The 22678-nt window shown below is 38.0% G+C and overlaps 4 protein-coding genes across 4 annotated transcripts; 2 read left to right on the top strand and 2 right to left on the bottom strand.

Annotated features, from left to right (window-relative positions):
- The first annotated feature begins 341 nt into the window (after positions 1-341).
- LOC103939468 (NAC domain-containing protein 83-like) lies at positions 342-1457 on the top strand. The gene is made up of 3 exons (XM_009349563.2): positions 342-586; positions 690-961; positions 1060-1457. Exons 1-3 carry the CDS (start codon positions 406-408, stop codon positions 1297-1299), a joined length of 693 nt encoding a protein of 230 aa, XP_009347838.2. The 5' UTR covers positions 342-405; the 3' UTR covers positions 1300-1457.
- A 2405-nt stretch (positions 1458-3862) lies between these two features.
- On the top strand, positions 3863-5902 carry LOC103934208. The gene is made up of 3 exons (XM_009343941.3): positions 3863-4601; positions 4703-4812; positions 4898-5902. The coding sequence occupies exons 1-3, from the start codon at positions 4034-4036 to the stop codon at positions 5057-5059; spliced, it is 840 nt and encodes a 279-aa protein (XP_009342216.2). The 5' UTR covers positions 3863-4033; the 3' UTR covers positions 5060-5902.
- Positions 5903-7108: 1206 nt separating this feature from the next.
- On the bottom strand, positions 7109-13467 carry LOC103934213. Its single transcript, XM_048590005.1, is given in 4 exon segments — positions 7109-9257; positions 9260-12012; positions 12282-12496; positions 12633-13467. Coding segments are annotated over 4 exon segments (5127 nt in total). The 5' UTR covers positions 12795-13467; the 3' UTR covers positions 7109-7260.
- Positions 13468-13551: 84 nt separating this feature from the next.
- On the bottom strand, positions 13552-21558 carry LOC103934206. The gene is given in 5 exon segments (XM_009343940.3): positions 13552-15135; positions 15138-16511; positions 16514-18484; positions 18883-19093; positions 21226-21558. Coding segments are annotated over 5 exon segments (5109 nt in total). The 5' UTR covers positions 21388-21558; the 3' UTR covers positions 13552-13744.
- Between the last annotated feature and the right edge of the window lie 1120 nt (positions 21559-22678).

Below are 22678 nucleotides of genomic sequence, written 5' to 3'. Positions count from 1 at the left end.
TGCTAGTGTTTTTATAATGCATTTTTAACGATTGAGTCTAATTAAAATATCTTAAAATTTTAAAATTCCTCATCCAAACATAGCACAAGTGCGACGTGATTCACTGCTAGCAGCACCAGTTGTTTGAGAATAAACAAATTAACTATTTTTTAATTGTCAAACATCAAAAGTATTCATCCAGTAATACTGTAATAGTACTGTTGTCCCTTTCTATATTCACACCGTTAGGAATCATTTTTCTTTTTTTTTTTTGTACAACCCTCAAAAAGATACTCTCTCTCCAAATTCTTCTCTTGTTCTATCTATAAATACTCAACATGGTTGCTTCACATTTTGCTCATCTCTTGACAGAGGCCAATAAGTTCCAAGAAACAAAGGCCTTTGCATTTTTCATTTTTCAAAATAATGGACAAGTTCAAATTTGTTGGAAATGGGATGATCAGATTGCCTCCTGGTTTCCGATTCCAACCAACAGATGAAGAGCTAGTTTTTCAGTACCTGAGATGCAAAGTCTTCTCATGCCCACTTCCTGCTTCCATTATTCCTGAGATCAACGTTTGCATGTATGATCCTTGGGATTTGCCAGGTCAGCACACAATACATATATATATCACTTCGCTTAGTTCTGAATTTTTTTGGACATTTTTTCACTTATAAAAACTGACAGTTTATGTGTGGTATGTTTCCAGGTAATTCGGAACAAGAGAGGTATTTCTTCAGCAACAAGGAATCAAAATACCGGAATGGAAACCGAGCCAACAGGGTGACAGGTTCCGGTTACTGGAAAGCAACCGGCGCAGATAAAAAGATTGTATCTTCAAGGAGGAATCATATTGTGGGAAAGAAAAAGACTCTAGTTTTTTACAGAGGGAAGTCTCCACATGTTTCTAAGACTGATTGGGTCATGCATGAATATTGCCTTGTGAATACAGAAACTACAGCTTCCATTCACACAACTGAGGTGAGTTTAAAACGAGGTTTGTCACAAACTCAATAATTCAGGAGGATATTTGACATGAACATGTAACATCAGTTGACACTCTAACTAATTTTATGCAGAATGCTTTAACGCCAAAAGGAAATTGGGTTTTGTGTCGGGTTTTTTCTAAGAAAAGAAGTGGCAAGATAGATGAGGAGATTGTGGTGAATTACAACAGCATCGAAGTTAACAATAATGCGAATCCTGCATCTTATTCCTCCTCTTGTTCAAGTTCAACTGGGATCACAGAAGTAACTTCCCCAAGTAAAGAATGTGGTGAAGAAATCAGTAGCTGCCCTAAATTTGATCATGTTAATTAAATGTAGCATCGTTCTTCTTGTGTCGTGTTCGATCATGAAAGGAAATGAATCTCTTTTTCTTGGAAGATATTAAAGTACTTCCAGAAACTTTAGTGTTCTGAGAGATTGGTGGATGTAAAAGTTGGTAACGTTTATAATACTGAACCCGATTCTCAGCATCCTCCTTTGGAGAAAAAATTAATATAGCTAGGGCTACCCAATTAGGGCATCTTTTATACCGGGTGCAGGACCACAATACCGAGCGTCTAATATTCATGTGAAAGCTGCCCTAACAATTCATGACGTTCTCCAGATACCCTCACACAAGTTTTAAAAGCATCTCAAAATAATGCATCAAATAAGACAAGGGTATTTTCATCATTTTAATAGTATTTTTTTTAATAATAAAATTTTTGGTATTTTTTTAATTAGTACTTTATAATAGGCTAGCAATAATGTGATTCAATCTTTTTATTTTTAAACACGTTCAAAACATCTTAAGAGACCTGTAATGTCGGTTATAAAAAATGTCTTTCTCACACGGATAATAATGTGATTAAATAAGTTATCAAATGATTGCTTTTTTTTTTTTAAACAAACGATATTATCTATACTAAGGGGGATGAGGGTGGGCTTAGCCTTACAATGGGCTAGCAATAATGTAATTCAATCAGTTTTTTATTAAATATTATTTTTTCTATTTTTAAACACGTTCAAAACATCTTAAGATGCATGTAATGCCGGTTATAAAAAAAAATAATAATGTGATTAAATTAATTGTCAAATGATTTTTTTTTAAACAAACGATATTATCTACACTAAGGGGGGTGAGCTTAGCCTCACAATGGGCTAGTAATAATGTGATTCAATCAATTGTTTATTAAATATTATTTTCTCTATTCTTAATGTAAATTCTATAGGGACCGATTTTATTATTTGAATTCAGCTACTTTAATTGGTTTATGAGGGGTTTCTTCTAGCATGATCTAACATTATTCATTTACTTCAAATATTTGACTTTCCTTTTGTCAATTTACGCATATAAATACATTTAAAACGTGTAAGTCGCGCGTAGCACGCCGTGATTCAAATAATGCAGAGGCATTTTCATAATTTTAACAGTGTTTTTTAAATAATTAATTTTTTTGTACTTTTTTTTAATTAGTACCTCATAATAGGCTAGCAATTATGTGATTCAATCACTTGTCCATGCAATATTATTTTCTCTATTTTTAAACACGTTCAAAACATCTTATGAGACGTATAATGCCGATTATAAAAAAAGTCTTTCGCACGCGGATAATAATGTGATTAAATTAGTTGTCAAATGATTTTTTTTTTTAACAAACGATATTATCTATACTAAAAGGGAGAGGGATGAACTTAGTCTCACAATAGACTAGCAATAATTGAACGTGGGGTCTCGGCAATGTAATGAGGCATTCTCGTAAAAAGATAAGGGGACGGGCTTATTGCTACAGGAATCTCTAGCTTTTCATTTCAAAGGTAATTGATTTTTCAAAGAGGTCAGGATGATAAGAGAGAGAGAGAGGGCTAAAAAAGAAGCAAAGCATATATATCAACTTTGCATAAAGAAAATCCTTTTTTGGAGAGCACCGGGTCCAAAATGAAAGCTATGCCAGCAGCTAGAATCACATGACAAAACCTTTAGTTTTTATTCCGAGAAAAAAAAAATCCAAACTTGAGATTTCTTCTTCTCTAAATAATTATATTTGGATGGGAATTTGGTAAAACCGGATTTGCACCATCAGCCCATGAATTCTTGGCCGTTGGATATGCACCATTTTAGCTAGATGGGTATCTAATGGCCAAATGTTTTCGTTCGCCCAATTGCTGGCTGGGACGGACGTTGAAAAAGTGGAAGCTAGTCCTGTCGAGTTCTAATTTTTTAGAGGAGAGTTAATAAGACATATGTTGAAACTACTCTCTAGAAAAACAATATTCTTATTAAAATAGTTGCAAAGTTCCTTGAGTTCTTAATCTTCTTTGTTTTTTCATTCGCTCTAATGTCTAAAACTTAGTTGAGTTGTATATGTTCCGTTAATTTGAATGAGTAATAGATCATTATTTATACAAAATAAAAACTTAGAAAAGAGAGTGAAAAAAAAATAAGGAGATTTTGTAACATGGCGAAAAAATTAGCTTGATATGTCAAGAAAAGAGTTGAAGTTTTAAAGCTGAAAGTATATAATTTCTAGCTCCACTATTGACTAATTATATGACATTACATTTCCAATCAAAATGTATTTGAACGTAAAATTCGCCTCTAACAGAATGCTTTGCCCTAATTAGGGTTTAGAATTGAGATTTTGTTGAAGCTGGCAACACACTGTTGGCAGCGATAAACATGAGCTGACATACATTGTTGCCAAGCACTGCGGATTACTCTTTCAACATTCGAAATACATGGCCCCAAAACAAAAAAAAATTCCACAACCACAAAATTACAAATATAGTAAGTTTGTTTGCAAAACCCAATATTTTTCTATAATTAACCAAACCAAATCTCAAACCATATTTTTACAGTTAATCAAACCAAATATTTGCATTATTATTATTTTTTGGTTGCCTAACTGTCAAGGAACATGAAGTTTTATCCTATAACTAATTAACTGCCTTTGACCCATCGCCTTCATATTCTCCCTTCTAGCTCATAATTTTCCAAATCTAATTATCTTCTACTTCTCTTCTTCCTACCGTTTGTGGCCGTAATCCCCCATTGTTGTCCTCTCCAATGGGTGACCAAAGTTCAAAGCTCACCCCAGAAGCCGAGGCTGTGCCTCCTAGGATCCTTTCCCTCTTGCAGAGACGCTTCGAGGAGATGAAGAGCCGGTCCAAGGCACGAAAGCTAAAGGCCGCTAGTACTCTCTCCAAGAAACAGCTACTTAAGGACTGTGCACAGGAGGAGGTTGATAACTCTCTCCTTCATACGCCGCAGTCTTCACCAGAGTCTGACAAAATAACATGTCCGAAGATACCACCAACATTGGAGAACAAGTCCAAGGTTGCACCAATCTCGCCGGAGTGTGACAAAGGTACAAAACAGGTTGATGATGAGGACCAAAAGAAGGAGCAAATTAAGAGAGATGGGACGGAGTGTAGTGTTGAAGATCATAAAGAGCCAAAGAGTGTGAATGTGTATATAGGAGGGGTTTTTGCAATGGAGGATACCACAGAGGGAGAGGAAGAGGACGAAGATAATGAAGATGGTATGCAGAGAAACAGAGAATTTTTTATGTGTCCCGCGTCGCCAAGTTTTAAAATTTATTGCATGGAAGCTCTGGAAATTGAAAATGATAGCAGTAAGTTTTTACACGGAAAATTGGATGCAACTTTTTTGTAGCACATTAAGTATTTGAGAAAAAAATATGAACATTTTTGGAATTGATGCATACAAATGCAGGCAAATACGACAGCACAATGGATGAGGATATCAAGCACAAGAAATCGCCAAGTGCTGCGTCTGCAGACTGCAGTGTTGATAGCCTAGTGTCAACGACTGATCACCACGATGTAAATATCTTACGAGAAAAAAATGGACTAATTAAGCAGATAAAGTTTGTGATCTTGTTCTGAAATGTTTCATGTCATGTTTCAGGGCCAGGTAACAAAGACAAAGAAGAAAGGAAGGAGAAGGAGAAGAGTACAAAATGGATTCGGAGTAAAGAATCTATTGCACATTACAGGATGCTACTACCTAGGTTGCAGTGGTGGCCACGACAGAGCCACCTATCTGGCCGAGAAATCTGCAGCCACTTGATCACGCAGGGAACTGTGAGCTTGATATACATTGTTGATCCATTCCGTGACAGCGGTTGGGGTCTAGTGTTTCTCTAACATGATATCAGAGCTGCAGTTCCAAGAGGCCTTCGGTTCAAAATCTCCAAGCCACCACACCTAATCACTTGTCAAGTTAATTAACCTGCAGGGTGGGGGTTGCACCTATACAGTCGTGCAGGATGAAGCTGCATGTAAGAGAATGCGTTGGCTTGAGTGATTTTCGCTAGGAATGAGCAAGAAGAGTGATAGTTATTATTTTCGTACTTTTCCTTCGGTCTCTTTCTTATTCTTGGCCGTGAGATTTTCATTTTCCTGCAATTCTGGATCATGACTCTCTAATTCATGTCCTTCAGACCAAAATTTGTGTCCCAATGTAAATCAGTAGAGATGTACATTGTGATTACAGTTGGAAAAGCTCTCTTGCCTGATATATATGCATTGGGACGTTGTTCTTAATTATGTACAACAAAAAAGATCAAACCAAAAAAAAAAAAAAAAAAAAAAATTGAGAAGTACTTAACTAAATGATCACAAATAGGATCAAATTGCTCGTCAGAAGCTGAAGACATTAGTTGATTAAGCTACCTTTTAGCGAATATTTAAAACTGCTAAGCACAATGAAACATTATAGTAAACAGTAATTAACGTAATGAAAGATCGATCACTTGCTCAAAGGCCAGCTTGATCAGCTCAGAAAGTAGCAACTCAATCATACTCTTTAATTCCTCCAGACTACTCCATCTCCTTGCAGAACCATAAAAGGCAAAATGTGTGTCAAGAAGACTTCCTGACAATATTCCGTTCTTCCTAGCGAGATGGTTTGACAGGCAAGAACCTGGAATTACAAGATCTGTAATCAAGGACGGAGCCAATGAAGGCTCACTGGGGGCATATGTCCCCACTCAAGTGATTCGTTTGTTAAGTTGCAGACTACAATTATATAATACACACTCGTTATTTTTGAAGAAAATATATGTACCTAGTATCCAACATACTTTCATACTGCGTATACTCCATATCAAATATTATATAAGCAAAAGTGCTTTTATTCTATTATTCAAACCAAAAAACCTCACTCTTGTGTAATTATGTACTAATATTTTTCTTATCACTTTGCCACTTCCACTACTACACTGAAATTTTTGTAACATTGGAATTGTGATACATTATCATTTGAAATCATCCATATTTTCATATTAGTTATAAGCTATACTATAATAAGGTTTTCTTAATTGATTTTCAGGGTTGCCCCTACTAAAAGAAATTTCTAACTCCGTCCCAGTTTGTAATGGTTACCAAGAAAGAGAAATGCATTAGCAAATGCAGCAGGCAAGAAATCAAGAACCCCTGATTCTACTTGTCCAGGAGAATTGTTTCCCTTGATGGTCAAGAAGAAAATCTGCCTTAATTATAAAGGGAAAGTTTGTCACCATCTCTGTCTGAAAGAATGCGTGGATCCTGGGTGATGAGTTTCGTGCTCCGCCAAGACATTCGCCAATGGGAAATACGAGCGTTATCATTTGCTCATCCATCCCCATTCTCCTATCCACTCTGAATTCATCCTTGACAGGAAACTTCTGCTTCCGAATACAATAACTGCATAATTTTCTGAGCTCACTGACCTTTATCCCTATTGGACTTTCAAATGTTTTGTCTTAAACGGCTTGGTGAAGATACTCAAGCAAAGGGCTGGCTACATGAGTTGATTATATTTGATAAATTTTCAATTAATTTAGCACTTTTTCTTCCTTGAGAATCTGTCCACTAATTTCCCCCCTTTCATCAGTTTCCAAGGATTAAGTGGAAAACCAGCTGCTTCCTCTGCTCACATTTCAATTTATGAAATTTTCGTTGTACATTATCTTTAATCTATCATTTCTACGAATTCGAAACTGAATTTTTTTTAATTAGTTAGCAGCTTCTGAAGAATACAAAGCAAAAACTTAGGAAACTAATTCAGCAATCATAAAACGGACCAATTAGTAAACTGCAGAAGGTTGCAAAAATACCAGATAAGAAAACATGGTTCATGAGTTCATATGATAGTATAAGCAAATCCAGTTGTTCAAAATAACATGAGAATCCAACGGTAAAACGTAAAAACCCACACAACCAAAACAGCATAACATAGAGTTCACGTCATCTGCGTAGAGAGACTATTATTATTGAAAAGAAACATATCTAGATAGAAGGGTAGGCAGAATTCAGAAACTCCGCATCCTCGACAAAGATCTGCAGATTCTTCGACTTCATCAAGAAATCAACAGCTTCCTCATTGAATTCTAGCACAAATGCCAACTTGATGAGTTCCGAAAGTGCAGGTATATGTTCAGTGCACTCCCACAGCACACACTCAGATATTGCTTCAGCAAAATAGGTAGCAAACTCAATGGTACTCTTCTGTCCGCCAGATTTGTCCATCTTCTGGATGAAAAATTTGGAATTCTCCCTGTCCCACCGTATCTTTTGTGTGCCTCTCACATTCAAAACTTCCCCAGAAGATAGTGGCAGATCATAGCTCACAGTGATTGGTTCAGGTGTCTCCGCAACAGCAACGTCTACAAGACCTTGGACAGCTCTCTGCCTCTTCTCTACTTCCATCTCAATGGGAGGACCAGCTAGAAACCCAAGAATCAGCCTCAGCAGCGCTTTCCCGATCAATTTCTTCGTTGGAATCATCAGTAGTTCAACATCATCTGCGATGGATGATTCTACCTTCTGCACAGATTCTGAAATAGTGCAAACACCAATTTTCTTGTAGATTTCAAGCAGCCTAGTCCGAGGCAAGGAAGCCAAGCTTGGCTGAGGGTGCCAAACAAACATTGACTGTGAACACTGTTCGAAAAGATACTGCAGCTGAAGGTCATCCGCAACGAAAACATCCTCCTTGTTGCACAACAAAATTCCACCTGAGCCAGAATAAACCGGTACTTTCACCACGGCATCAGCAAGACTTTTCTCCATCTTCAAATTCCAGTGCTTCGAAACATAAAGCCAGAACATGCAGCATTGATCATGAGACAATCCGATTTCAGAAATTTCCCAAACTTTCCAGAGATTCAGGTAATCATCAAAAGAAGGATGGGATCTTATTCCAAAAGCAGAAGAAAAAAAACCAAACAACTTTTGCTCATAGTGTTTCTCCAAAACAGTTAGCAGCGAACCAAATAGACCATCCTTGTCATACAGAACACATTCATCTGCACTAACCCACTCACCATTTTTATTTTCTTTCGGAACCCAGATCCTTCCGGGAGCCTCCCCATCTGTCAGTGGCACCCACTTAGAGTCACTCAAGTAACTATATAATCGAACAAATGTCGAAAACTCATCATGTAGATCAAGGTGCCTTGCAATCAAGGCACATCCCTTTTTGACTTCAACAATCACCCCAATTGCAGCAAGCTCCTTTCTGTAGGTCGTAATTTTAGAACCATAGAATTCTTCATCAATGAAAGGCCCATCAGTTTGCTTTAAACACGATTTTGAATCAAACAACAAGCACTGGTCAGGAGAGTGGTAACCAACATGAGTCTTCAACCATGCTCGAGAAAGTTTTCCCCTGAAAGCCTCCGGAAGGGAGTAGGCTTTCTCATGCAAGAAAATCTGTAGGCATTCAAGCAATGCTAGTGCACTTTCTCGAGAAATGCAGGTTGGATCCTGAGGAAGATACAGACAAGATTCCACAAACTTGACTCCGTCCTTGAATTCCACAACCACCCCCAAGCTCTTCAGTTCGTTCTTAAATGCATGAATGTTCTTTCCATAATGATTTTCAGAATCATCAATGAATGGGAGAAGACATATGGAAGAGATGGAATCCCACTCGGGACCAGAGAGAATGCACTGTTTGGGAGATCTATAGTCACCAAGGCGAGTACGCAGCCACTTCACCTCGCGAATGCAGCTCTTAAGATCTGCAGGAAATTTAAATGGAGTTACATTCAGTGTTCTGTAACACAAGAGAATTGATGCAACATTTTCTTTTGAAATGGAAGTCGAAGATGCATGCTTCTTGAAATAACGGGCAAATACTTTTGCAGCATTCTCAAAATCAACCACCACCCCAGTTTTCTTCAACTCATTTCTGAAGGAAAATATTCTGTCTCCATAGAAATCCTGATCAATCAATGGGACATCACTGAAGACCTGAAGAATGCAGCCCCAACCCTTGTCAAACAGAAGCTTTCCTCTGGACGTTTGTAACCAGTTCTTGTCATTAGGCAATTCGATCCTTTCAAAGCACTGACAAGTTTTTCAGATGAGCTCGAAAGACACATGCATTTAAGCATTAATAGAAGAACCTCAGGTGTCCAGGAAGTCAAGCAAGAATGTGACTTCAGGTTGTCAATGATCAGTTGGTAGTTTTTGCTGAAGGAAACCGCCACACCAAGCAACTCAAGTTCTGTTTTGAACTGACAGATTTCTTTACCATAGAATGCTTCATCTATGAAGGGAATGGAACTAATTTGCGAAGCAACTGTCCACTCATCATCCGACAAGACAGATCCAACCGGAGACCTGAAGCCAAGGGAAGTTTTAAGCCACTGACCACCTTTAATGCTGCTGATAAAATCGTCTGGTGGAAGAAGTTTCTCTCTCAAAAATCTGATGAAACGTAGTACAGAAAATACATTGCCATGGGTTAAAGAGGAAGCAGCAGCAAGAGACATGAGATGCTTCCCCATATATTCACACGCTTCTCCAAACTCAAACCTGACTCCAATTTTTTTCAACTCCTCCTTGTATTCGCTAATCTTTCCATCATAATGACTTTGATCGATCAACGGTATATCAACAAAAACAGAGCTATTCTGCAAAAGGTTTCCCGATGATGACTTGAGAAGAAATGACTGCGATGGTGGCCTGAAACCAGGAGAACCATTCAAAGTAACTTTCAGCCAGCTACCTTCTTTTACACACATCAAGAACTTCTGAGGGATGCTAGCCTTACACATGAGCTGGCGAATCCAGTCCAAAAGCAAGAATACATTTTGCTTATTGAGTGGTGCAGTTAAAGATGATATACCATCGCTGGGAGCACAAACATTTGGGATATCCGAGGCTTTAGCATGATCTTTTAGAAACCCAAGGAGCTCCTTCTGTTGTGTAAAGCTACCAGCAAAATGACCGGAATCCAAATAGTCTTCGTTCAACTCAACATAGCCTTCTCTTCTCCACAGATTAGAGTCGGTCAATCCTGCCCATTTGCTTCCATTAGCTGGAACAAGAACTCCCCTCCTAGTGGTGGTGATGTTGCCATATTTATCCACCAACGGCATTAGTGCACACAAATTAACAGCTTCCCAAGATAAGATATATCCCTTGCTCAAAGACTGGTATAAAAAGTGGGCGAATGCAATAGCAACCTTCCGCTCACAAAGTGACTTATCAAAGAGATTGACTGCATAGTCATATATACTTACAGAACCAACCTTGACTTGGTCCGAAAGCCACTTCTTCAACGTCTCCTTCCTAGAACACAATCTGAGAGCTTCCTGTGTGATCTCTGGCATAAAGAGAACATTGGAAACAGATGCAAACTCCATGTTCCAGTCAATCAGCCATGAAACATGACAAGAATCACTTGATAAGCAAACTTTGCTTTCGCCTTTCTGGATTGCGCTTATGCTGCACAGAGATTTGTTTCGATAACGCACGCATTTTATGAGCGGTATATTCTTGATGCTGGTGCTTGAAAATTTAGACCCCCAAAATTCAGAAATGAAAAGTAAAAGCTCCAAATAGACATCTTCCAGCACCCCAGTTATAAGATTAGATGTACCCCGGATGCATGTTGCATACCATTCATTGTTCACAGCTTCAACTCCCAAGAAATTCAGTATCTCGTTATACTCGACATCATCAAAGGCATATGCCAGAACATATTTTCCATGAGACGACAGATTAACCAAGCTTACCCCTTGCTTCCTTGCTTTATTCAAAATATTCCAAAAGGCAGGCATTAACCTACCAACCTCACGGGGTTTATAAAAGAACTTCTGCTCCTTGTGAGGCTCACTAGGTACAATGCTTTCTTCAACAAGCTTTGCCTTTATAGACTCCCTGACAACATTCAATCCTTCATAAGGAGAGCTCTGAACAGGCAGAAACTTGAACATACGAATCAAGCTAGAAACTGGAGCATCTTCTTTAGATCTGACAAGTGAGATAAATGCATTCACAAATGCAGTTGGAACGCAATCGAGAATCCCCTTATTCCATTTGCTGTCCAGAAGAATTGTTTCCCTTGATGAAGCAAGAAGAAAATCGGCTTGAATTGTAAAGGGAAAGTTTGTCACCATCTCGGTGGGAAGGTATGCATAGACTCCAGGAGATGTGTTTGTTCCTCTACAAAGGCGCTCTCCAATTGGAAATGCAAGTGTGATCACCCATTCATCCACATCATTTCTCTTATCCACTCTGCACTCCTTCCTGACAGGAAACTTCTGCTTCCACATATAATAGCCGCATTCTGTATCAAATTTGTAGCCATTTTCTTTTGCAGAAAGGTGGAGTGTGTAGGATTCAGCATCTATGTTCTTCCTGGTGACAAAATTAGTCTCACTTGATATTGCTATCTCACTTACAGTGTTGTGCCTTGGATCCACATTGTCTTCCCTAACCGAGAGTCGCTTAATCTTTGATAAGAACAAGAGAATTTCCGGATGCATGCTAGAGAGTTGTTGCTTAACGGCTTCAACCTTGTCCGCCTTCAGAGGTAAGATCAGTGTTGTGGTTGGAAGCGCAGAACCAGAACCAGAACCATATATCTGTTTTATTTCTGAAAGAGTAGGGTTTGCATCAACCCATTCTGGGACTATGTAGCCAACATTGCAGTGCACACAGGGCTCTTCACTGAACCTTATTTGATATCCGTTGCTGAAAATGTAAGGTCGCGCAGTAATGAGAAACACACTTTTGAACCCAATACTTGTAGATTAACCAGGAATGCAGTTGAATTAGCAAAACGGAAAACTAACGAGACATTCAAACAGAGAACAAAAACTTGATTCAGAAGGCATAATAAACATGAGACAGGCATGATACCATTATCAAAGCAGTATTACTATTACATGACTCCAATAAGAGTACATAATTCTTTGAAACAAATGACATTTCAAGATGGAAATATTGATACTAAGTAGTCATAAAAGGACTGGCATGCAGAATATATAGAAGCATCTCGTGTATATATACACATACCTTTCTCCCCGATGTAGCCGCGCTTCCTGTTGCCTTTCTTGGTGGAACGCCCAACACTGCAAATGGACTCGATGTTCTTTGGTGAAAACCCGTTCTCATTGTTGAAAACAATTAAAGTAGCAGGAGCCCCCGCGGCTGTTATATCCCGGGAAGTTATGACAAACTCAAGTGATGGATCAACCCCTTCTAGGTACTCATTATCTTCTGCATTCTGCAAAATAAGTAGTACACTGTGAACCATTGATTCATATATTCAAATAGCTTCCGTCTAAGGTAAATACATAAACACACATTAAAACACACAAGCACGCACATATCTATATATATATTAAAAAAAAAAAAAAAACCTGGATGAGTTCCATGAGGAAGTGAACATCCTTAGCGTAGAGTTCAGCAGAGAGATTCTTAACAGCCTGGTGAAGATCCTCAGTCAAAGGGTTGGCCTCTTCCCTTCCAATGGAGAACTTTGTCTTCCTTATCTCTTCCACGTGCGCTTTTGGAGTAGCCATTGACGTATCAATTGCGTCTTGAGAGAAATTGAGAATGATCAATGAGTTGTTTATATATGAGAACGAGAGAGAAAGTAGAAGTTAATGATATTCATAAACTTCAATTAATGCATGGATTAGCTTAATTAATTTTGTCTTTTCATCTTCCCATGAGAATCTGGGACGTTTTGTCTCCTTTTTTCAGTTTCCAAGGGGCAAAGAGGAAGAACTGCTTCCCCTTCTAAGGTTTCAATTTCGTGAAAATTTGTGAACCTGTCAACTACAGCGACACAAAATTTCTGATTAAAGGTGGTGAACAAAAATAGTTGTCACAAAACAAAAAATGTTCTTTCAAAATTTCAACGACCTCCTTTGAGGAGAGAAATTCCAACTGTGGCATAGGACAAGAGGGCGCCTAACCTTATTCTGAACTACTCTAATTTATATCGTCCACAAAACATACTCTAATTTACAAAATGGAGTTTAAACTCGGGTGCAAAGGGGCATGCACGCTACCCAGTCCAACTAGCCTAATCGGCATCTGCATATGTACCTTCCTCATACCTTGAATCAAAGAAAGAAACTGAAACCGTCACGAGGATCCGGCCACATTTGGATAGATTTCGTAGAGATTCTAGTATCCAAGAGAAAGAAAGATTTCGGGGCAACGCTATACTTTGTCCATACCAAAGAAGCTATCAAGTTATCAAAAGAATATTTATGAATACCTTGAATAGATTGGGTGGCAAGTTAACCAAAGAAGCTATTAACGATCAACTGTCCACAAGCACAAGAGAATCACATTAACTAATACAGATTAAAGTTCACAGCATCTACATATTGACGGATTATCGGAAAATCACACTAATTATTTACATTGAAACCACACATTATATTAGTAAGACAGTACTTAAATTAAGGACACAAACTAAACCTTAAACAACAGTAAGGGAAGTTTATAACATATCTAGTCAGAAGGCAGAGTTAAGAAACTCCTCATCCTCGACGAAGATTCGCAAATTCTTGGACTTCATATAGAACTCAACTGCTTCCTCATCGAAATCCATCACGAATGCCAACTTGATCATCTCTGAAAGTGCAGGTATATGATCAGTGTTCTCCCACAGGACACCGGAAGATATTACTTCAGAGAAATATGTGGCAAACTCAATGACACTTTTCTGCCCTCCAGACCTGTCCATTTTCTGTGTGAAAAATGTACACATTTCTTTGTCCCACCGTATCATTCGGCTTGCCCTTACGTTCAAAACCTCTCCGGAAGACAAAGGTAAGTTATAGCTTACATTGATTGGTTCCGTTGTCTCCACAACAGTAAGACTGAGAAGGCCTTGCACAGCTTCATGCCTCCTTTCTGCTTCCATTTTGAAGGCAGGATCAGCTAGAAAACCAAGAATGAGCTTCAACAGAGGTTTCCCTATCAAACTTTCCCTTGGAATTTCCTGTTGTTGTTCAATGCCAAATTCTAGGGGCAGTTCTTCCTTCTGTACAGATTCGGAAATAGTGCGAACACCAATTTTCTTGTAAATTTCAAGCAATGTAGTCCGAGGCAATGCAGGCAAGCTTGGCTGAGGGTACCAAACAAATAAGGGATGAGGAGAAGACTGCTCAAAAAGATCCTTCAGTAGCAAGTCATCAGCAAGAAACACATCCGACTTGTTTAGCAACAAGATTTCATCTGAGCCGGAATTAACAGGCAGTTTCACCAAGGCCTCAGTAAGAACTTTCTCTGTTTTCGAATTCCAGCTCTTTGCAATATAACCCCAGAACTTGCAACAGTGCACACGCGACAATGTTATTTTGGAGCTTTCCCAAACCTTCCAGAGCTTGCAGTAGTCCTCAATAGAAGGACGAGATTTTACCTCAAAAGCATACGAAAAGAACACTTGCAGTTTATGCTCAAAGTAGGTCTCCAGGACAGTCAACTGCAAACCAAATAGCCCGTCTTTGTCATTAATTACGCATTGATCAGGACTAGCCCACGCTCCATTCTGATTTCCATTCGGAATCCAGATCCTTTTGTCAGCCTCGCAATCCGGCTTCCACTTAAACTCATTCAAGTACTCATATACTCGAACGAAAGTAGAACGTTCATCATGAAAATCAAGGTGGCTGGCAATCAATGGACATCCTTGTTCCACTTCAACGATCACCCCTATTTCTGAGAGCTCTTTTCTGTAGGTTTTAATTTTAGAACCATAAAATTCTTCGTCAATGAAAGGCCCGTCAGTCTTTTTCAGAAACAAATCAAATTTGGAGTCGAACAACAAGCACTCGCTCGGAGGCCTATAACCAGCATAAGTCTTCAACCATGGTTGAGAAACTCTCTTTATAAATGCATCTGAAAGGAGTAATCTTTCACCTCCAACAAAATATGCATGCATTCCAGCAATGCTAGCGCATTTTCTGGGGAAATGCTGCTTGGATTCTGGGGAAGACAAACATTAGGAGGCACAAACTTGACACCATCCTTGAATTCCACAGCGACCCCCATGCTCTTGAGCTCCTTCTTATATTCATGAATATTCTTGCCATAATAATTTTCAGAATCGTCGATAAAAGGGAGACGAGATATTGGAGAGATAGATTCCCAATGAGGACTAAAGAGAATGCACTCTCTTGGAGATCTATAATCACCACGACTAGTTCGCAACCACTTTTCTTCACGAATGCAGCTCTTCAGATCTGTGGGAAATTTAAAAGGAGTTCCCTTCAGCTTTCTACAGCACAACAGAAATGATGCAACATTTTCCTTGGTGATGGAAGCCCAAGATGCATGCTGCTTGAAATAACGAGCGAATTCTTTTGCAGCCTCCTCATAATCAACAACCACCCCTATTTGCTTCAACTCATTTCTGTAGGAAAATATGTTGTATCCATAGAAATTGGGATCAACCAATGGGAGACCACTAAACACCTGAAGAAGGCAACCCCAGTCCTCGTGAAACAAGAGACATTCACGTGGAAGCTTGTAACCATTGTTTGTTTTCAGGCATCTTGCTCCACTCAATGCTTGGACAATCTTATCAGATGAATTTGAAGTCTTCATAATTTGCAGCAATAGTAGAAAAGCATCCGATGTTAGATGAGTTAAGTATGACGATGACTTTAGGTGGTCGATGATGAGCTGGTAATTTCCGTTCAAGGAACCAACCACACCAAGCAACTCGAGTTCTGTTTTGAAATGCAGAATTTCTTCACCGTAAAACTCCTGCTCAATGAAGGGAATGTCACTAATCCTGGATGCAATTCGCCACTCTTGGTCGAACAAGACAGATCCAACTGGAGACCTGTAGCCATGGGACGTTTTAAGCCATCTCCCCCTTTTAATACTGGATACAAATTCTTCGGCTGAAAAATAGTTGTCCCTCAAAAACTTGATAAATTTCAGGATTGAAAGTACACTGTCTATAGTTAAAGTGGATGAATCTGCGAGAGACATAAGACGGTTCCCAATAAACTTGCATGCTTCTGCGTACTCAAACATGACTCCAATTGCTTGTAGCTCCTCCTTGTAATCATTAATTTTCTCGCCATAATAACTCATGTCAACCAATGGGATATCAACAAAATTAGATCCACTCTGCAGAATGTTTCCACATGATGACTTGAGCATGAATGACTGCGAAGGTGGCCTGCTGGCACCCGAATATCCATTTAAATAAACTTTCAGCCAGTAACCATTCGCTATACTTTTCAAAAACTTCTCTGGAATGTGAACCCTCCGTATTTCAGGTGATGAATCCAGTCCAAAAGCAAGAATGCATTTTGCTTCGTAAGAGTTGAAGACACAGTTGGAATACATGCATTGGGAGCAGAAATATAAGGGACATCCAAAGCTGCAGCGTGATCTTTGAGGAACTCAAGGAGCTGCTTCTCTTTTGTAACTTTACCTGCAAAGCGGCCCGGTTTTATGTAATCTTCTCCTAACTCGATGTAGCCTTCTTCCGTCCACAGATTTGAATCAGTCAAATCAGCCCATTTGCTTTCATTGGCAGGGACAATAACCCCTCTCCTTTGTCTATTAACGTAGCCGTAGTTATTCACAAGTGGCATTTTACGACATAAATCATCAACTTCGTAAGCAGAGATATACTTATTGCACAATGAATGATACAAAAGGTGGGCATATGCAACAACAGGTTTCCGCTCATCGCCAAGAGAATGATCGAGGCAAACTGCATACTCGTAAACACTTACAGCAGCAACCTTCATTTCTTCCGCGAACCATTTCAGCAACTCCTCCTTCTTAGAACATGACTGGAGAGCTTGCTGGGTTATTTCTGGAATAAAAAGAAGACTTGCTGTGGATATAAATTCCTTGTTCCAATCAATCAACCATGAGACATGACTGGAAAGACGGGATAGGCAAATCTTCTTTTCACGAATCCGCATTGCGCTTAAGCTGCAGAATGCTACACTTCCGTCAAAATCCACATATTTTATCAGTGGAATGTTCTTGATGTTGGTGCAGTGGAATGTCCGCCTCCAGTTATCGGAAACAAACAACAGAAGCTCCCAATAGACATCTTCAGACACTCCGGCTACAATATCGGAACTCTGAATGCATTTAGCATACCACTCATCGTCAACTGGTTTAACTTCAAGGAAATTCAGAATGTGATCATACTCCTCTTTGTCAAATGAATCACACAAAACATATCTTCCATGGGAAGAGATGTTCCCCAAGCTAACTCTTTGATGGCTCGCCTTTCTCAAAATATTCCAGAAAGCAGGTAACAACCTACCCACTTCGCGAGGTTTATGGAAGAACCTCTGCTTGTGTGACTTGGTTGGTACAATGTCTTCCTCAATAAGCAGTGCTTTGATTGACTCCCTCACAACATTCAATTCATCATAGGAGGTGTTCTGGACAGGTAAGAACCTAAAGTAAGGAGGCAAACTAGAATCTGGTGCGTCTCCTATAGTTTTCACGAGCGAGATAAATGCTTTGAGGAATGCAACAGGCACACAACTAAGAATTCCTTGATTCCACTTGCTGTCTAAGACAATACCTTCTCTCGATGATTGTAACAGAAAATCTGCCTGAATTATGAAGGGCAAATTTGTATACATCTGAGTTGGAAGGAATGCGTAGACCCCGGGTGAGCTTGTTCCTCTATGAAGGCGCTCCCCATATGGAAATGCTAGCGTGATCACCCACTCATCGACCTCCATTCTCCTCTCCTCTCTGAATTCTTGCCTGACAGGAAACTTCTGCTTCCACATATAATAGGTACAGTTTTTGTCATCGTCACCATTTTCTTCTGCAGAAAGGTGGAGTGTGTAGGACTGAGCATCAATATTCTTCTGCGCCACAAGATCAATCTCACTTGATATTGATATCGCACTCACAGTGTCGAGCCTTGGATCCTCATTATCTTCCCTAACCGAGAGCCGCTTAATCTTTGAAAGAAACAAGAGAACTTCCGGATGCATTCTTGAGAGCTGCTGCTTCACAGGATGGACCTTGTCGGGCTTTAGAGGTAAGATCAGCGTTGTGGTTGGAAGGGCAGAACCATAACCATATATCTGTTGTATGTCACATAGAGTAGGGTTTTCCTCAACCCATTCAGGAACAATGTACCCAAGATTGCAATGCAGACAAGGCTCTTTACTGAACCTTATCTGATAGCCATTACTAAAGATGTAAGGCCGATCTGTGATCAGAAACACACTCTTGAAGCCAATTCCTGTACATTAACCAGAAACATGATTGAATTAGCACAACAATGAAAAATCACAACTACCAAACAAGAAAAACACATATAAGCTTATAGGCATTCCAAACTTCAGTTGCGTACTTTACCGATTAATATGTAACAGTCATCATGTAAAACATCACCTAAATTTTGATATCTGCAGAATAATTCCAATCAAAGTACTAATTTTTTCTGTATCAAGCATACTATAGTATAGCATATAGTTCGCGATGGACGACTGAAATGTGAACTCGCAGAGAATTATTAAATCTTGGAACATTTCTATAACCTATAAGGGCTTATCATAAACATGTGCCACATTGTATCAAATGAAACATTGCGTGGCTTCCATAAAGTTAGGGGAAGTAATGTATTGATAATGCACGTACCTTTCTCTCCAATGTAGCCTCGCTTCCGGTTGCCTTTCTTGGTGGACCGTCCAATGCTGCAAATGGATTCTATGTTCTTACGTGAAAATCCCTTCTCGTTGTTGAAAACCAGCAATGTGGCAGGAGCCCCTGTGCCGGTTATATCCCTGGACGTTATGACAAATTCAAGTGATGGATCAACGCCGTCTGCGTACTCATTGTCTTCTGCATTCTGTGAAGTAAAATACACCATGTTTTGTTATTTCAATCAAACAATATAAGAAACAAAAGTTAAATCTTAAAATTGTTCGTAGTGGCATATCGATTAAGATTAAGATTCACAAGCATATATCTTTACAAAACTAAATTATTTCCCATTTCCAATCGACTAAAACATTGAGACATCGAATAGCATCTTATCCAATGTAAGCTTTAACAGTTTTAACTTTACTGAATGTATTAAACGAAATTAAAAACCTTCAAATACATTATTCAGCAGACTAACACCTACATGCATGCGTATACAAACGTAACAAACCTACATAAAGTCCTTAATCTTTCTTAAAAACGCATTTAGTTCTTGTGATACAAAAAAATATTGGGGAGAGGGGGAATTGAACACATGACTCGGAACTGCTCTTTGCCACTTGAGCTACAAGCTTCTTGCAAAAGCATTACTTTTCTTTTCTGGACAAGGGTATATTATAAAGGAAATTGATTTCCGCATTTAGCAAGGTGATGTTCTAAATTAAAGTGATTTCGGCACACCCTTTTCCTATGACACTCCATATTTATTTATGACATTTGAGGTGAATGAATGAAACAAAGGAAAAAAAAAAAATCTTATTCTAAGAAAGAATTCCTAGTCAACTGACCTAACCACGTTAACACCAAAAACAAAATTAATCATGCATATTGATGTCAAATACTCAAAGAGATGGATCCCTGGCCCACTCCTAACCACACAGAATTGTCTCAACTCAACTACCGAATTACTAGGTGTTGAGTTTTATAAGTGTGGTTAAGAGTGAACCAGTGACCCATCTCTCTAAAAATCTGACATGAAATCAAGGCGTATTATTCTTTCGATATGTTCTGGACTCGATTTACTGGGCTTGAATTTGCATCTTTAAGTTGAGCTTTCTAAAAGTTGCGCTAACTCCAACTTAAGGATATTGATTTGATTGGGCCTCAAAAAGTTACAATAACTCTAGTCCTTGAATGATGACTGGGCTATGAAAAAATTGTGTTAACTCTGGTACAATGGAGTTTTTATCAAATATGGCCAAATTTTAGCCCCAGCTTTCATAAATATCAACTTTTGTAACAAATTTCACACATAGTCAAAATCACTCTTGAATAGACCCAAATACCCACAATTAAACCCTTTTTTCTGTAACGTGTGCTAGCTTTTCCTCTTAATGAACAAGCAGCAAGCATGCAAAATTTCATAGGCCTACAATAAATTTGGATTCACTGGGAAGAAAACTGTTGTTCGAATATATCAACCTTTAGGGAACTGCAAATTATATAAGTCATATATAGTTTCCTTTTCATATTAGGAAAAGGAACAAAACTCCCTTTGATACAATAACTACAAGAAGATTAAATCGTCCGGTAAAAACAAGCGAACAAGCTCCAATTAACCCTTATGCCTAACAACATGTATTGATAGCGAAAAATCTTCACATGCTGTCAGACATGTATTGATCTAAGAATGGTTAATTTCTTTGGATTACGGAGATTTGGGTCAGAGTACCCAATTCTTTCAATCCTCCATTTAGGAACTTGAGGTAGTGACTGTTATTGTTAGTGTTCTTCACATTTATACGGTGAAATCTACTTTCCGGCAGTCAAAATTAGTATTTTCCAGAAATAAGCCAGTACTTTTGTATGTATTACATGAGTTGGAATCTAAGGGAACGGACTTTAGGTCTAGTGTAGTTGGGTTTTAATTTTTCGGGTATTTAAGTCTATTCAGGTGTGTTTTTTGATATAATTGATAATTTTTATAAAAAATAATATTTATGAAATTAGAGAGAGCTTTGGCTGTATATGATAAATAATCGGTACGGCACAGCAATGACTTGACCAATTTTTGATGTGGGAATTGATTTTCTTGTGATCATGTGGGGTTACTCACAAGGTAGCATATTGAAAAATAGGATCACAGATACAAAATAATATTCAATTAATATATGAAAATTTTCACTTTTAAGATCATCGAGGCCTTTAGTAGTATTAAAAGTGAAAACTCTCATATATTATATTATTTTGTCATATCAACGATGTGCAATCCTATCCTTCAACAACTGTGTTTTCAATAGGAGTGTGTGTGTGTATAGGAATGGGAATGCAAATTACCTGAATCAGTTCCATGACAAAGTGGACAGATTTGGTATAGAGTTCAAGAGAAAGATTTTTGACCGCCTGATGAAGATCTTCAGTCAATGGGTTGAGTTTTTTTTCTCCGATGGAGAACTTTTCCTTGCGTATTTCTTCAATGTGCTCTCTCGGCGTCGCCATTTTCGGTACGGTCGACGGGCGATCACAAAGCCACAGCCGGCTTTTCAGTTACAGAGAGATGAAACAAAGTCACAGAGAGAGCAAGCAGGGAGAGCAAGTAAACGAGAGTAAACAGAGAGTCAAGAGCGACGGTGGGACGCTAATAACTCTTTTTCCATGTTGCAAAGGAATAGGGTGTTTATATGTAAAGGCCACTGTATATATAAACACACACTAATTAATAAAACATTCATTATTTTTACCAAAAAATAAAATAAAACACTCATTATTAACCAAAATCTTATAACATTACCCGTTTAACCCTTTAATTAAAACAGAAGATGAATCTCTACTAATTAATAAAACACTTATTGTCAACCAAAATCTTATGAAATTACCAGTTTAACCCTCTAATTAAAACAGAACATGAATAAGAAATATGGAGCAAAAATGTGATTTCACACAACCAAAATTTTGCTTTTTTTTTTTTTTCAAAACCTCACCTACATGTAATCCTAACATATCTATAATTATTAATAAATAAATAAATAAAAATTTCTCACTCTCACGTTTTCTATCACTCCATTCCTCTCTCCTTCTATTTCAAAAACAAAAATAAAAAAATTTCTCACACACTTTATGTGTCCCTATATGCTAGTATATATTAAGAAAAGTATGCCTTTAAACGAAAAAATCTCCATTTTTATAAATAAATAAAAAATTGGGAATATGGTGCTCACACCACATCAAGCTTTAACAATCCGAATTATTTATTTTTCAAGTTGTACCTCATAGATCATCTTTACAAAATATTAGCCAAATTAAAAATATTTAAGACAATTTTGAGTTCAAAGAAATTAACTAACACTTTATTCTCTAAGAAACATTAAAATTTCATGGTCATAGCTAAATAAGCAAATAGTTTCGGATTGAATTAAATTGAATTTTTGCAAGGATTATCTACCAATCAAGATTTATAAAAAAGACGGTTCAAATCGTTGAAGTCCAAAATGAAGTCAATCCCACAACTAATTCTCATTTTTCAAAAAAATAAATATCTTCTCTTAAAGGGTCTGATTAAGAAAAATACTTTTATCAGAAGTGAATAATTAGTTTGTCAAGAAAATGCACATTAATTGTTTAATATTAATAATAGTTCTCTTATTTTTATTTATTTATTTTGATCTAAGATGTAATTTTTTACTCTTTTTTTCTTGTGAAAATGAGAATATAAGAATATTTAATTTACTAAAATAGACAAATGAACCTTCCTGAGGAAGTTCGATGACTCAATGCAAACAGAGGAAAGGTA

Source organism: the organism of the source record quoted next, unplaced genomic scaffold, assembly GCF_019419815.1.
Source record: "Pyrus x bretschneideri cultivar Hongxiangsu unplaced genomic scaffold, Pyrus_bretschneideri_v1 Contig3, whole genome shotgun sequence".
Taxonomy (NCBI): Eukaryota; Viridiplantae; Streptophyta; class Magnoliopsida; order Rosales; family Rosaceae; genus Pyrus; species Pyrus x bretschneideri.
This window is presented reverse-complemented; position numbering and strand designations above follow the sequence as displayed.

Bases quoted from the DNA above. Each gene is read 5' to 3' on its own strand.
- LOC103934208 (XM_009343941.3), top strand. From the start codon at position 4,034: ATGGGTGACCAAAGTTCAAAGCTCACCCCAGAAGCCGAGGCTGTGCCT. The intron at 4,602-4,702 runs GTAAGTTTTTAC...ATACAAATGCAG, and splicing joins GGAAATTGAAAATGATAGCA to GCAAATACGACAGCACAATG. The intron at 4,813-4,897 runs GTAAATATCTTA...GTCATGTTTCAG, and splicing joins CAACGACTGATCACCACGAT to GGCCAGGTAACAAAGACAAA.
- LOC103939468 (XM_009349563.2), top strand. From the start codon at position 406: ATGGACAAGTTCAAATTTGTTGGAAATGGGATGATCAGATTGCCTCCT. The intron at 587-689 runs GTCAGCACACAA...GTATGTTTCCAG, and splicing joins TGATCCTTGGGATTTGCCAG to GTAATTCGGAACAAGAGAGG. The intron at 962-1,059 runs GTGAGTTTAAAA...AATTTTATGCAG, and splicing joins CTTCCATTCACACAACTGAG to AATGCTTTAACGCCAAAAGG.